The following is a 15,173-nucleotide window of genomic DNA, read 5'->3' on the forward strand; positions in this document are numbered from 1 at the left end:
ACTCGTTGCGGCGAGCGGGTCACCGTCACCTCGCAATTACACAAATGAGCCCGGTCCGCTCGATCCGCTCGATCTGCTCGATCTGCTGCTGGTCACCAGATCGCTGGCGGTGCTCCAGCTCCACAGCACGTGTTAAGTGGCGCCTTAACTGCACTTAATTTAGATGGAATTGGACGCAATCAGCGGCGCACGGGATATGAAAGCTAGCGGGCTGCGCTGACCCGAGCGCCGATGGTGGTCAGTACTTGCCCACTCAGTGCTTCCTTCCGCTGCAGTGCAGGAACCTCCATCCTCCTGGCCAGGCCCAATCAATGCAAATCGAAATTAGCGCGCGACAACAAAGTCAACACTCGGAAGTGGCCACTCGTCGCTCGGGAAGAGGCCCTTGGCCCTCGTCCAGGGCACCGTGGATAGAGGTTCCACTTCCTCTAGAGATCAGTTCGCGAAGGCTTTCTTCTGCTACTTCTCTGTACTTCAGTTTGCTGTTTAAGCGCATGGAACACATTTAATCTTATGCAAAAGGTTTATAACTGGTATTCAATCACTGTGCATTGCCTACCAATTTACATGCGGCAAGGCCACAAAGCAGATGGGTGATATCTTCATTGGCCCATCGCCAATCTGCAGTCGCCCATCCGGTCCGCGGACTTCCTGGCGACAGGCGAGGCAGCACTTGCACTAACGATTTGTAATTAATATTTTAACTAACTATTAATAGCTGTGGCTTCCGTCGCTCCCTCGACGCCCTTGACTCCCGCGACTCCCTGGAGGCCCTTGACCACTCCTCACTTCCTAATGGAGCGGAGGATGAAGCCGCGCACCCGACGGACGCTGGTGTAGACGCCGGGGTACTGGGCGTTGGCGCAGCCCAGTCCCCAGGAGACGATGCCGCAGAGCTGGTTCTTGAAGATGACCCCGCCGCCGGAGTCGCCGGAGCAGCTGTCTCTGCCGCCACTGCGGGCGCAGAAGGTGGAGCCGGTGAGGGTGTCCCTTCCCTCGTAGGCGCTCTGGCACAGCTTCTTGCGGATCAGCTGGATGCTCACGGTGCGCAGCTGGTTGGAGGGGCTGGAGCCGCCGTAGCGAGTGGTGCCCCAGCCGGAGACGCGCATGTAGTCGCCGGGGTTCCACCGCACCTGGCAGAGCGGAATGGTGGTGATGCCACTGCCAGTCAAGGCCCTCTGCAGCTGGATGACGCCCACGTCCCAGTTGAGGCTGGAGCTGCTGAAGCCTTTTGGGATGAAGTACCTGGCCACGCGCCTCACGACGCCCGACTGGCTCAGCTGGCTCACTCCGCCCTGGACGGTCATGCGGCCCGCCTGGTAGCCTTTCAGGCAGTGGGCCGCCGTGACCACGTGCCTGCTGGTCACGAGGGAGCCGCCGCAGTAGAAGGTTCCGTTGTAGCGCAGGTTCACCACGAAGCCACCCACGGCGGAGAGCGTGGTGGTGGTGCCGCCCACGATTCTGGGCTGGATCTGGCCGTTGGCCAGGCCAAGGAGCAGCTGGGTGAGCAGCAGAGGGCGCCACATGACGGAGGCGACTGAGTACGCCACTGATTGAGACATGTGCTTTTATGAGCGAAGAGTTTCAGCTGTGCAAACAAGGTGTGCGGATTGACTTCCACGGTCACGGGACTGGGTCAACGTCTACAGATCTTCAGGGTAGACCTTGTGGCGGTCACAAAAACACATTTGGAACATTCAGAGTTCAGTTTAGTTTTGAGTAGGCAATAAACAAGACCTCAGGTGTTTGCGAAAGTATCTTAAAACGTCAGTTTAAGTAGTAAGTAGGTAGAAACTGGTCGAATATATCTTATTTATTGGTTACTGATGCTAGAGTATGCGATCCACCAGCTTAGGCAAATAAAAGACGATGATTGAGCTGTCAGTTAAATGAAAGTATTTGCATTTTGTGGAAAGTTATACATTAAATTCTGGTAACTCATTGGGCTAACCTAGACATGAACTTTGCAGCCTCCATCTGCAGCCAAGTAAGCAAAGTTCTGCCTGCTGTGAGTCATAAACCGGGCGGGATTGGCTGGAGATCTCTGCCGGCGGATAAGAACTTCGTGCCCAGAGTCAAAGGCAATGGGAAAGCAGGAGGAGCAGAAATTGGCAGGGCGGAGTGGCAGTGCCGTTGGCTTCGTTTTGGCCAAAGCAGCTCATTCCGCGGCGCGGAAGGGAAACCCATCGATGTGCGATGGCTACCATATTGGGTTGGAGGATGGCTGGATGCGAAGCCTCCTGGCGTCTGGACTTCGCCTGGGATATGGGTATGGGTGAGGGCACCTTAGCCCGGTCTGGGCTACACCTACTGCCGGACGCCGACCTTATCGCACCCATTAATCTGGGGGCCGGGAAAGAAATGAGCAATAACGAACCAAATGAGCCGAGGCAAGATGGTGGATGTCCCACTCCGCTCCCTGCGCCCTGCTCATCGCTGCTCGCTCCTTGCTCCTGCCACTGGACACTGGCAACATGGCGGAGGCCAGAGGACGGCGGACGGTGGACGGAGCAAGACCTAATGAAAAGCAAAAGCAACCCTCGGGAGGGAGCGGTGAGTTAAATATTATGACCGGCTCTGAAAACGCCCGCAAAAGCTGGGTTCCTGCAGCACGGCTTGCCCCATACGCAGCCGACGAAGCAGAAGAAAAAAAAAAAGGCACGAAAGTAAAAAATAAAAACGAGAGAAAAAATATGAATTTTTTACGATCTCAAGTCATGCAAAAAGCGAAGCGAATCAGAACGCGCTGCGCATTGGACGTGAGTCGCGAATGCTTCGTGCGGGCTGTGATGGCGGCCATGGTGGGTTAACGTCATCCGGACTCCGGAGCCCTTCCCCTCCACACCCCCCGCACCAACCCACCTTTTGGGCTCTGCACTCCTTTTTCTTGTGCGCACACACCGCCCGAGATAAGAATGTTTTTGCCTTTTGCTTTTTGTAATGTGTGCAAACGGCTGGTATGCCGTGATGGCGAACATCATGGGGCTTGGAACCTCTGGCGGAAATGTTTGACAGACACGTAATGCCCTCGCCACAGTCATAAATGTTTCTATTCTTTGCATACGCTCTGCTTTCCCCCGCGGAGCTTCCATTCCGGCATCGAACGATTTTCCCCAGCTGTTTTCGGAGTCGGAAAAGCGAGGCTGAGGAAACTGCCGATGGTATTTTATAATGAACACTCAGTGGGCCTGACATTTGCGCTGCTAAAGTGCAGTTACGGAATAATTGTTACCCTAAAAAACAGCAGAGAAACCCCTAACTAAGCCCGAGAGGAGCAGCAGTTGAAATGAAGAACTCCAGTTCACAATGGGCCTAGCCACACGAATCCCACTGCTCGGAAGGGCAGCTCTTTACAACAAAGTGACGAGAAAGGTCGCAGCATCAGAAAGGCGCAATCATGGCACTTTGCTGCGGGGAGTGGGAAGGGGCATGCTACAATGGAGCAGGTATGTGAAGTGCCACGCACACTTCTCTAAGGTACAACAGCATGCATTTCGAAACAGAGATTTGCTCTAAGTTTCAGCAGCATTCATAACGTCTGTATGACAATTCATTCCTGCGTCCTAGAGCAGCGTGCTGGAGTGGAGTAGTCTCATACAGAACATTTGATGCACTAATCAAAACCTCAGTCCACATTAATTGCTCCATGCGGAGTGCTAATGCACATCCCATCACCAGAAGCCTTCGCCACTTGTGCGCCAGAGGAGTCCGGTCCCAAGGCCTAACCAAGCCCAAAAAACTTTGGGGAACCCAGCGGGTTTTTCTGCCAGAGAGCTGTGGCGGGTAAGATGGCTGACGACACTCATACGCCCCGTTTTCGTTTTCGCTGCAGCAACCACAATGGCAGCCAAACGAGCGCGGCAGCCTCGAAAACCGCTTCAGCTGCGTCGGGCCAAAAGAGGCGCAACAACCAGCTCAGCCGACCAACAACCATGACACCGAGCCAGGAGTTGGGGGAGTTGGCGCTGCAGTTGCAGTTGGAGCTGGAGTTGGCCGAAAGAGGGAAAGGTGGCGGAGGGTCTGCATATTCGTGCGCAATTTCGCGTTTGACGAAACATATAATCTTCGCACATTTCTATGGAAATGAATGGATTGGTGAATGCCTTGCTGGATGCATTGATAGATGCAGGCCCGGATTGATGGCTATATGGCTGGTTGGACGAATTGGGCTGGTATTGGTTTTCCAGCTGCTCCCCAACAAGGCGACCATCATCAAAGAGATGGCTAGAACGGCAAAAACTGGCAAAAAAGCGCAGAAATAGGTGGCACATTTCTTTGCAAGCTGCAGCCACGTTGCAGTTCCTCCCGCCGTCGCCGCATGCAAATGGGTGTCCCCTGCTCCGCCTCCGTGGGGCCACACCCTCCTGAAAATCTCATTCCCCCATTCTGCAAGAGGCAGGCGCCCCAACGTCGCTGTTTTTGCTTTTTCCAGTCGTGTTCTACTTACGTAGTGGAGTGTGTGTGTGTGCATTTCGTGTGTTTTTCTGCTCTGCGCCTATGCAAATATGCAATTAAGTCGGCCTGGCCCGACTCTTGCCATCGAACGGCATGTTTGCTGCCATCTAACATGGCATTCCGTCAGCAAACAGACGAGCCATCGCCATCGCCATCGACATCGGCATCGAAATCAGCAACAGAATCTGAGCCTGGAGCCGAATCCGAATCCGAGTCCGAATCCCCGGCTCCACCATACGCTCATCGTCGCAAACTTGCCAAAGTTGGCACTGCGAGGGGCTTGGAAGCCAGTGGAGTCGGATGTGGATGTGGAAGTGGGAGGGACCAGTGGCCGATAGATGGCCATCATGCGATTGGGCTAATGGTTGGCTCATGTGTGAGTCAAGTGCGCACTTGCGGACTGCGGCGTCGAAGTGGCAGGGGCGTATAGATAAGAGCACGGCTTGATTATACGGACATATCAATAGATAAAAATGCCTATAATCGACGGCTGGCTAAAACACTGATCACTGTAGGCCTCATTGGGTAATGCAACGTTTGATTTTAAAGGTAACTCAATTGCTGACAGAATAAACCTCTTTGCTTGGATGTGCATTTCAAGAACTTAAAGGAAATTAGCGAAAACGGACACAAAATCCTTTTCAGTACCTCGACAGGACCAAGTTGGCTTTGCCCTTCCTTCAGGTTGATTATTAATCCATCTTTAGACAAGTTTTGGCATCCGAAAGTAGAGTATCATTAAATTGCAGCCGCAATTTGCATTTTTCATTGAATGGGGCGTATACTTGATGCGTGAGTCCGCGGGCTTTGCGTATACTTAATATTCTGGGACCGCTAACGAATTCTGGCTAATCAGAAATTTGCATCAGGTATGCGGGCAGCAAAATGCCGCAAGCAAAGAAATCGCACAAATCGCAAAGAGAAAACAATGCTGAGTGCTGACAAAACGCTAAGCCGCAGAGGAGGAGGAGAAAGAGCAGAGGGAGGAGAGGAGAGGAGGAGGCGGCGAGATGCCGCAACGAAAACCGAAACAAAAACAAAAATGCAGCTACGAAATTCCGATGAAAGCGCTGCTGCATCTTCCGTCCCTGTTCCGCGCACGCCCTCTCTCTCGCTCTCTCCCTTCGGGCTGCGCCTGTGTGTGTGTGTGTGTGTGTGTGTGTGTGTGTGTGCGACGCCATGTTGCGTGTAGTACGCGTGCAGGGAACATGAGCACATGTGTGTGTACGCGTGTGTGTGAGTTCGCATGCACAAGGCACGGAGTTACATATGTACATACGTACCTGTACGTGTGTGGCACGTAGCGCATTCGGATTTCGCATTATGGCCGACGCGAATGCTTGTGGCCACATGGCCATGTACACACACACCTCGTGGCCATTTGGCCATGTGGGTCTGGGCTCTCAACTTGGCTCTACTTCCACTTCCACTTCCCATTCCACTTCCAGCCACCCAGGCCCAGACACTCGCAGAAATATGAGTTGTCTCTTTGATTGGAAGTTCATAGCATTTTATTGATACGTTGAAGTGGAGGCATACTTTCTTTCTCTGCAGAAGAGTGAGCCAAACAACTCACTTGGCCGGCTTCGCGGTGAAAATGCATCCGGATCGAAAGAGCAGCACCTCGGGGGGCGGAGATCTGGGTGCCACATAGTCCCACAAACTCACAAATTACACTGCGAGTAAGCGGCGCGAGGTGCTGAGTTTATGAGTTTATGAGTTGCTGAGTTGGTGAGCCTACGCAAAAGCCCCAGAAAGATTGTGATTAAGAAAGCTAATTTGGAGGCTCTCAGGCTTTTGAACTATTCCAAATTAGCTGCCATGAAGTTTTCAATTAATTTTGAAATTTCAATTTACAAATTGAGCCACCAGCTGTCGAATGGGCCGCGAGTAACGGCCGCCACTGAAAGTGTGATGAGAAATTTCGTAATGACTTCTTAGCCCCCGTGAGTCCATAATAAGTGCAATTAGGCCATTGATGGTCTCGCCGGCTCCACAGCCACTCCGGAGCGCTCCGCTCTCCAGTCGGATCTGGAGGTGCGTCCGAGGTGGGAATGGGTGCAGTGGAGTGGAGTGCCTGGACCCCAACGCTCCTGCAACTGTCGCCTCGCCTCGTTAGCCGGCCAGCAAATTTGCAGCGTCTAACATGGCCGCTCGCCATGTTTAATCAAATACGTGACTTGATTTCAATTCGGGCGCCAGTCCGCCCCAGATGCAAACCGCCTTTTCGCGCTTAAGGCTTAAAGAGTTTCCGCCAGATGGCAGGATGGGGTTCGACAGAAGTCCTGGGCAGCACATATCTCCAAAGTGGCAATGGATCAGCTATAATCTAATTGGTTCTGATGACCGTTGACTGACATACGGGAGCAATAGTTTAGTCTTATGTTCTAATGAGCGGCTTTAAGTGATGCCTTTCCCTTAATCGAAAATTGCTGTATGCGTTAATAATTAAATGGATTTAAGTTCCCACCCATAACCCAATAAACTCCTGCCAAACATACACATCTATGCGCAATCTAATTGCAATAGAAATTGGGCCAATTACGAGGTTAAGACTGCCAGATTTAGGAGCTCACCAAGTGCGTGGATGCTTCGGCGGATCGCAGGAACAAGAGGGATGGGGTTACCTGTTCCGCATGTCAACAAGTCAATCACTTGGCCGGCTCTTCGGTCATTCCAGCCGGAGCAGAGGTTCGATCTCAGCGTATTCGACACGATAATGTGCCAGGTTCCGACATCAAGCCGGTCTCCACTCTCTGCTGAAAGTAATAATAATAATATGTGCTGTTCAGCAACAACATAATTGCAAATTGGCCGAAAATAAAAACAACAAAGCAGCAGAATAAAAAGTAAAAAACGAGCCACAGAAACACGATAATTTAATGTTTGCCAAATGGGTGAACGGGACACACACACACAGATACGAGACACTCACACAGATACGAGACACTCACACACTCGCAGCGGCGAGTCGAAAAAGTAAATTATAGACTGCCGGGTGACCTTGAAAGTGAAATGCTCCAATCGGCCCGGAGGGGGTAGATCGCTGGATGGAATCGGGAATCACTGTATCGGAAAGGTGCCAGGAGCTGGTGCCCAGAAATTAGTTACTCTGCGACTCTGGTCGCTCTAATTGCGTAATTGACTGATCCGACACAACGGCGCGCAAAATGCAAACAATTGACAGACACTCAGCTACATATTGGGCAGCAAAAACACGGGCAGCACCGGTCCACTGAGAAAAACGCCGATGTGGTTGACGATTTTTGTGTGCTGAATAGAAGTGGCGCTTGATTTTCTGAAAGTAAGTACTAGAGCACTACTTTCCACTAATTACTTATGGCAAATTTTTGTAAATTAAAAACAAAGTGCGACCTTTTTTCCCGTGTGCTATTCCAGCTTAGCGCTGCGACAATCGGATCCAGAGTACTGAAACCCAGCGGGGAGGGAGGACCAGGACAAAAGGTCCTTCTAGGGTTACGCAGTTGCTGCGCATGTATCTTGCAGATACGCGGATACACATTCTGCTCTCATGAGCCGCTGCACCTTCGCCACTCACTGTTTTTTACTTTTATGCAATTGTTCGGCTCCTCTCTCGCTTTTTCCCGCCCGGCTTTTTGTTTAAAGCATTCGAATGGGCGTGAACCGAAATACTGCCGCTGCTTTCTTCTCGAGTTTTGTATTTTTTGTGTTGCGCCGAGCTGATTTCCGGCGCGTTTTGGATTACACAATGCAAGCAGCGGCAGCCAGCGAAAGGTGAGCGGATTTTACTTGTTTCTGGGACCGGCCTGCAGAGGAGTTCCCTGGACTCGCCTGGAGATGGAGTAGATGCCAGCCAGGCAGGCAGGCGGGCGAGTGGCGAGTTCCGCCCAGCGCCGTGGTGCGCGATTCCTGTGCCGCCGTCTTGAGAATCCAATTTGAATTGTCAATGCGCGGACCGCGACTCCGGAAGCCGCTGGAAACAAAGCCTGGAACTTGTGGCACTGCCACATTTGTTGCGCCCTCTCGAGAGCTGCCTTCAAGGGTGCTTGCGCTTGCCACTGGTTACCCCTTGCTCTCCTCCGCCTCCTCCGCCTCCTCCTCCTGGTCCGACCAAGTGCGCCCTCGGTTCCTGCCCGCCCCAACTCGATCGACTGCTCGGATTGTCAGCTCACTCCCTGGGTGCTGCTTGCCATTACAATTGGTTTACAGTTGGCACTCGCATCTGGCGGAGGACCTAACGGAGCGGAGCAGCTGCAGGATACGGGCTGTTAGATCCCAAGAGCACTTCTCGAAATGGTTACATAAAAGAGGTGACCTTCGGCATTGAACGGCTGGCTTTAATAATCTACTTAGTATCTTTAGCCTTCATTCATATTTAGATCTGAACCCCTAGGTATCTCCGGTCACTCAACATCGCTGCTTGATAGAACCACATCTTCTTCGTTGCCCACAAAAGCTCAAGTGAAATCGAAAAACCTATTTATATTTCCAGGAAGCCGGGTGGGCGTGGAGAATTCGATTAGATCGTCTGTCACAGAACCCAGAAAGCCCAATATCCACGGAAGGTGAGATGAGCGGCTCACAGCGGGCCACTTCAGGTGAAATTAATCAAATCTAAGCCGGGGCAAAGCTCGAACCCATTCACACAGCGGCTGTGGGCACCAGCGGGTTAATCTGCGCCGAATCAATGAAATGCCGGCTGCGTGTGGCGCGGCTCCAGCGTCCGCCAAACAATGAAAGTGGCAATTAACCAGAAGCCGAGCATTAAATTACAAAATGCGATCGCAGCAACAGGTTGCCGATCGCCGCGATCACCGATCGCCGATCGATAGATAGTTGTAATAATAATGAAACAACGGCAGCAGCGCAACAACCACTGAATGGGCTTGACCACGGGGACCTGGATGTCGAGTGGCCGGGAATGTGGAGTTGCCACTGCCACTGCCACTGGCCTGGACTGGTTCTGATCTTTAATCGATTTCTGAGCCGCCGGCCGCAGCCTCTTCCAACTGCAATTAGATGGGCTTGCTGCACTCTCCCTGGGAGATTGCAGCTTGCGGTTCGGGACCTTCCCTTTAACCCTCGACTGGGCGAGATCCGCAGATCCGAGATCCGAGATCCCCATCCCCAGCCAGATTCCAGCTCGACTGCCCGCTGCGCCAATGCATATTGATGGAAAATTGATCCATTACCAGTACCAACGTGCGACATCGATAATCCGCTGCAAAAGTGCACATGGCCGTGCAACAAAGGACGCCAGTAAGGCAGATCCGCTTGTGGGCGTGGCCGGTGCACCCCAGCCCAGATGCATTCGCATTATCCGATCTGTGTGTTTAGAGTGCGCCCGGCAGGGGGCGCCTCACACCTCTGTAATCCCTCGCTCCGTTTGATTGACAGTCGGCGACACCTCCATTTACTGCCGCTATTTACTGCTGTTGTTTGTTACTGCATTTTTAATGATATCACGTAGTTTAATTTACTCGCGCTGCTCAGTTTTTCCTCTGGCTGCGCAATGCGAAAAGTTTTCATTTCAAACACATCACATGGCAAACGCTACTTCCTTCCTGTGCGTTGATGATGAGCCAGCATTCAATGGATTTGCTCATTATTGTTTGCACAAACTTTTGCGGTCACTCATTTGCCAGGGGTCGGAGGTCATTGCGGGCGACATGGATACGAAGTGTCATCGATAGCGAGTGCGGTTGGCCATGCCATTTAATGGGGATATCAAATGGGTCGCCCAACCAGTTTTAACTTTCATGCGGATTAGTATTTTAATGGGCAAGCAGCTCTATTAGCTGTACATACCTACATGGTTCTCAACTATTTAAAGCTATTTATTACTTAAAACTGAATCATAGCCTGCGGAAATATTCAAATGGGAAGCATATTTTCCTGATTGACGGAGATGTCAACCCCCAACGAGCTGAGATATCCCAGCACTCTGATTTGTCAACTGGCTGAGTGACCTGAGGTTCAAGTTGTTTGCATGAGCCACATCTTGATTAGCCCAAACACTCTCGGCACAAGTGAATTCACATACGACTGTACGCCGAAGCGCTCCAGTGGCTGTTGCCTACCGCTTGTGGTAATCGAATTGTTTCAGCGCCGCTCGGCAGTTGTCCACAAACCGAGTCAATTTAATTGACCTCCAGAGGTCAAGCTGTTCCCTTTTGTTGCTGTGGTCAGTCCGCCAGAGGGTGGGGGGCCCCCCTTTCATCGGACTTTCTTTCTTCCGTCGGACTGCCAGTCTTTGTGTGTGTGGCAGTGTGGGATCCGCCGCAGCACCCAACTGTAGTGTGCAAAGCGAGCTCCTTGCCTGTTAATGGATTTAATTGAATTTGGCTGGTTGCTGCGTTTTATTTGTCTTAATTGTCTGCGAAATAATCATAAATCAGTTTTGTGAGCCCCGGCGCAGACGGGACAGCCACAGCTCCAGCTCCAGTTCCAGTTCCCCACCCACCCAGAGCCGAGCCAGCACTTGGGTCAATCAATTTATGACATATCCCCAGCTCAGTCGTTCCCGACCACAACGCGACCGATCTCAAGCCGGGCGGATGATGCGGCACATTCGAGCTGGGAACCTGGGAACTGCTGCTTCAACCGCCTCCTCCGTCGTCCAGTATCTCCACCGAGTGGCATTGTTTCGCGGGCAGCTCCTTTGTCTCCGGCTTGGGGCTCCGCGGGCAGCGGTCACCCACAATTGGAGAGCATTTCAAACATTTCCATGCGGGCTGGGCCCGAGATTTAGTTAATTTAGCATAGCAGATCCGCTGATCCACGGATCCCCGGATCTGCTGGCTCCGCTGCCCAGCGGTTCGAATCAAAGCCAGCCGAGGCCAGCTTCCTGACCATGTTGACAACTAAATAACACGTTAATGTGTTTATTGCGTATGCTACAATGTCCCCAGAGTATTGGCCAAGCCTCAGCTGGGACCGAGATGGAGAAGGAGCTGCACTCGGGATGGAGCTGGCCGACTTGGAGCCGGCCACTCGGACTTGTGTTAGGTGTCGCGGCCAACACATTCGAGCTGGCCTGCTCTTGATCCGCACAGCTCATGGCTTTCGCATTAAACATGAGGCTGGCCAAGTGAATCGCAGCCGGGGACACAAAACGCGTTTCACGCCTGGCCAGCAGCTTGGGAAAGCTGGTTGCACTTGGGCTGCTCCTTAACATTTATTTATGTATTTATGAAAACGTCATGCGATCAGTCGGATCAGCGGTAATCGTATGCTGTGCTGCCCAGTGCCCCACACCCATTGCTATCCCCCCTTGCTATCCAACACCATAAATAAAAGATTAGCCTGGGCGGAATTAACATTTTGCCAGTTGTCCGCATCTAAAATGTGTCGCAATAAAATTCTGAATTATTGAGCCAGATATTGGGGGAATTGCACTGGGAAAATCATGGCGGCCAGAATGGGGAGCCTATCGAAAACTAGATACTCCCTGCGCAGACACATCCAGCTTTCAATGAACATATCCAGGTCTAGGCCCATTTGGCCTAAGTTCCAATTTGCAATTATATACGATTATCTTCTGTGTGAAATACAGCAAATAATTATGTATCTTAACCCAGGTACAGGGGCACACGAACTTTTTAGCAATTAGATCTGCATTAGGAGGAGTGTCCTCCCGCCGCCGCCCTTGCAACTCCGCCGGGCAGCTGCTTCAGATCAAACGACGCTTGTCACGTGCCTCACGTGCCACGCCCACCGGCTGATTAAATTAGCGGATTTATGCGCCTCGGCGGCAATCGACAGCGGTACATTTCTAGGCACGGCGGAGCTAAAAAGCGAGCTGCGCGTAATTGCCAGTTTCGGATTTCGGTCCTTAGTGTTCAGTGTTCAGTTTTCAGTTTTTGGGTTTCATTTTAGGAGCTGAGCGCAGGCGCAGCTGAAACGCTCGCCGCCCTGACCGCCCACCCACCCCTCCTCGAAGGCCGCGGCATGAGCGGATCTCGTTACACAAGCCAAGTCTGTTACAAATGTCGGGCGACCTTACGCATGGCGGGTCTGAAGTTCGCCGCCAAAAGTCGGCAAGTCGAGTGCGAGAGAGCAAATTAATTCATTTTCAACACCTATTTTGACAGTTCATAAAATACATTTGTCATAAAGTCGGCCGGAGACAGCGACTTCTACTTGGCCGGTCGCTACCGTCCTGGCCAAGATTTATGTGGCTCATTGGAAATGCGGTTCAAGACGGGATGGCTGCCTGCCTGCCTGCCTGCCTGCCACGTCAAATTTGTCCCTTTTCGCCGGACCTTCGGCTCTCTTTTTTCGGCCCATTTGTTTTGGGATCGTCGCAGGGCGACGGATCCGGAGGCCCGGCCCAAAGCGAGTTGCAAAAATCTTAACAAAGTTATTTTAGCAAACGGTACGACAAAAAATGTCATGTCCCTAAACATTGCAACAGACCAGCGGGCATCCTGCGATCCCATCCCCGGCGAGCATCCCCGATGAACTGGCCCAACTGACTGACCACTGCTCTGCAATCGATATGCGTGCAGATGCTCCACTTTGATCAGGTCATCAGCGACACATCGTTCATCATTCCAAGCGGACGGTGCGCAGGAATGCAGCGCTCAGGAGGCTCAGGGAGGGAAAGGGCTTAAGGAGGAGGAGTAGGAGTAGGAGGAGCAGGAGGAGCAGGAGCTGAGGCAGCTATGCATGACCAGTAGCCGAGTTCAAGACAATGGGCCAAAGCCATGAAAGGAACGCTTTTCAAGTTTCACGCCAAAGACCCAATGTCTGGGGTTTGGGCTTCGGCTTGGCTTCGATTTGGACTTGGTCCTGGACTTGAGCTGCAGCTGAAAACGAGGCCGGGAGTTGGGAGTTGGGAGCTGGGAGCTGGGAGCGGAGCTGGATGAGGATGAGGATCCCAGGGCCAGGCCGCGACTTTGACGGATGAATTTCACAAATAACTTCAACTGCTGCTGCAGTGCAGCGCTGCCGTTTTTTATTTGCTGCTGCTGCCTGCGTTATTTATTGTACGAGTATTTGGATGGACACACGGACGCAAAGCTACACTGCGCACAAATCGAGCTCCAGAGCACAAAACAGAAGAAACCTTTTTATTAGCCTAAAATGACAAATATATTCCGTTCCGATTCCAGTCTTACTTGACCTTTCCCTAACATCCTGGCCATCCTCTCTGGATCCACGCCAGTTTTTCGCTGAGTGTACCCACTTTTGAGCTGAGCCTGGGCTGCAGACTGCAGACTGCAGCGTTGACACAAAACCTTGTTGAGTTTCGGAACGCAGCCCAGCGAATGACAGCAACAACGTTGGATGTCCCCGATGTGTCTAAGTTTGGTATGCGTCATTTTTACAAGGAAATTCCTCTGGCTTTGTGGCTCTGAGTCCGATTCCGAGTCCGATTCCGATTCCGAGTCCATTCTGACTCTCTGGGTCTCTCTGGACGGGAGCAGTGCGGTCCCACTGCTAATTTATGTAAACACGCTAAGTACAGTCCTAGCTGCACTTTGCTCCCTTCGATGGCACCTCAATTAGAACCCAGTGAGCACGCGGACCCGCGAATTCCGGCTGCAGTTTTAAATTGAAATCGCAAAAAGCGCTCGCAAATGCAAAATTCTCCGCGAGCTGGCATTCCTCTGGCCGGCCATTGTCTTCTGTTGGCCGGGTCGAAAAGGTGTTGATTTAATGAGGCCCAGGCAGGCCAGGCAGTTCAGGCAGTCCAGGCAAGGGACAGTGGGCCCATCCTTTACTGCGAGGTCTGAGTGAATCCTCAGTTTTGAATCCAAAATCCAGCGGTGATTGACATGGCTGGAGCTCTGGAGTCTCGTTTCTTGGGCTAATTAATTGGCAGCAAATGAAGCACTTGGACAGTTGAAGGAGGCGTGTAAATCAGTGTTTTCCTCACTTCGGAGGCATATTGCGAACGGATCTCCATCCCTCGAAACGATGTCGCTTCGAGGACATAATGGAACCATTCATCCAGCCCGTAAAAGCCCGCCCGCTTCAAGCATATCCTGTTGCGCTCTTTCATGATTAATGGAACAGATTTTCCAGCTTCCTTCCGCCCTCCACGCAGATACGCAGATACGTAGATACACTCGCAGCAGATACACCGGCGCACACAGAGACACAGTTGCCACTTAACTTTTTCAAGTGTAATGCATTAATGTGCCGCCGCCGCCGCCGCCGTCCTTCCCCGCATCCTGCAGCCCCGCCCCCCTCCATCCGTGTCCTGAAAGGACAGCCAATGTCCCTGGAAGTGGCCCTCAACTCGAACAAAGTGCGGTTTTTGTATTTAAATTTTCTTTATTTTTATTGGGGTTCGCGCTTTTTTCTGTTGTTTGATTTGATTTAAAAATTACATTAGTTGCTAAAATTTAAATGGGGAGGGGGAGTCGCTAGGCTCTTCTGTGATTTGTGTTGCCATTTTCTAGATTACAACTAATTAATTAAATGCTAGCACATAAGGTTTGTTTATGCATTTCTCGTTAGTTTGATTTTGTTCGAATTTACCATGTGTGTTCATTTATTTATTGTTTTGTTTACATTGCAATCGCGCACTCATCCACTCATCCACTCATCCACTCGCCTATTCATCGATTCAGCCACGCACTCACTCGCACTTTAGTCGGTAAACTATCAATTATTTCCTTTAGCGCTTGCTGTGGTTAAATTAAACTAGGGTGAAACACACGCACTAATTACCACTTAAACTAGATTATGTTAATCCATAATTACAGCTACAGCAAGCTCAGCAG

The 15,173-nt window shown here is 51.6% G+C and overlaps 1 protein-coding gene across 1 annotated transcript; it reads right to left on the reverse strand.

Moving 5' to 3' along the window:
• Positions 1–531: 531 nt before the first annotated feature.
• LOC6548578 (seminase) lies at positions 532–1,860 on the reverse strand. Its single transcript, XM_001976647.3, has 2 exons — positions 780–1,860; positions 532–746 (listed from the first exon to the last, which is right to left on the reverse strand). Exon 1 carries the CDS (start codon positions 1,560–1,562, stop codon positions 786–788), a length of 777 nt encoding a protein of 258 aa, XP_001976683.2. The 5' UTR covers positions 1,563–1,860; the 3' UTR covers positions 532–746; positions 780–785.
• Positions 1,861–15,173: the final 13,313 nt, after the last annotated feature.

The sequence above is a fragment of the Drosophila erecta genome, unplaced genomic scaffold, assembly GCF_003286155.1.
Source record: "Drosophila erecta strain 14021-0224.00,06,07 unplaced genomic scaffold, DereRS2 tig00000092-arrow-pilon, whole genome shotgun sequence".
Classification (NCBI taxonomy): Eukaryota; Metazoa; Arthropoda; class Insecta; order Diptera; family Drosophilidae; genus Drosophila; species Drosophila erecta.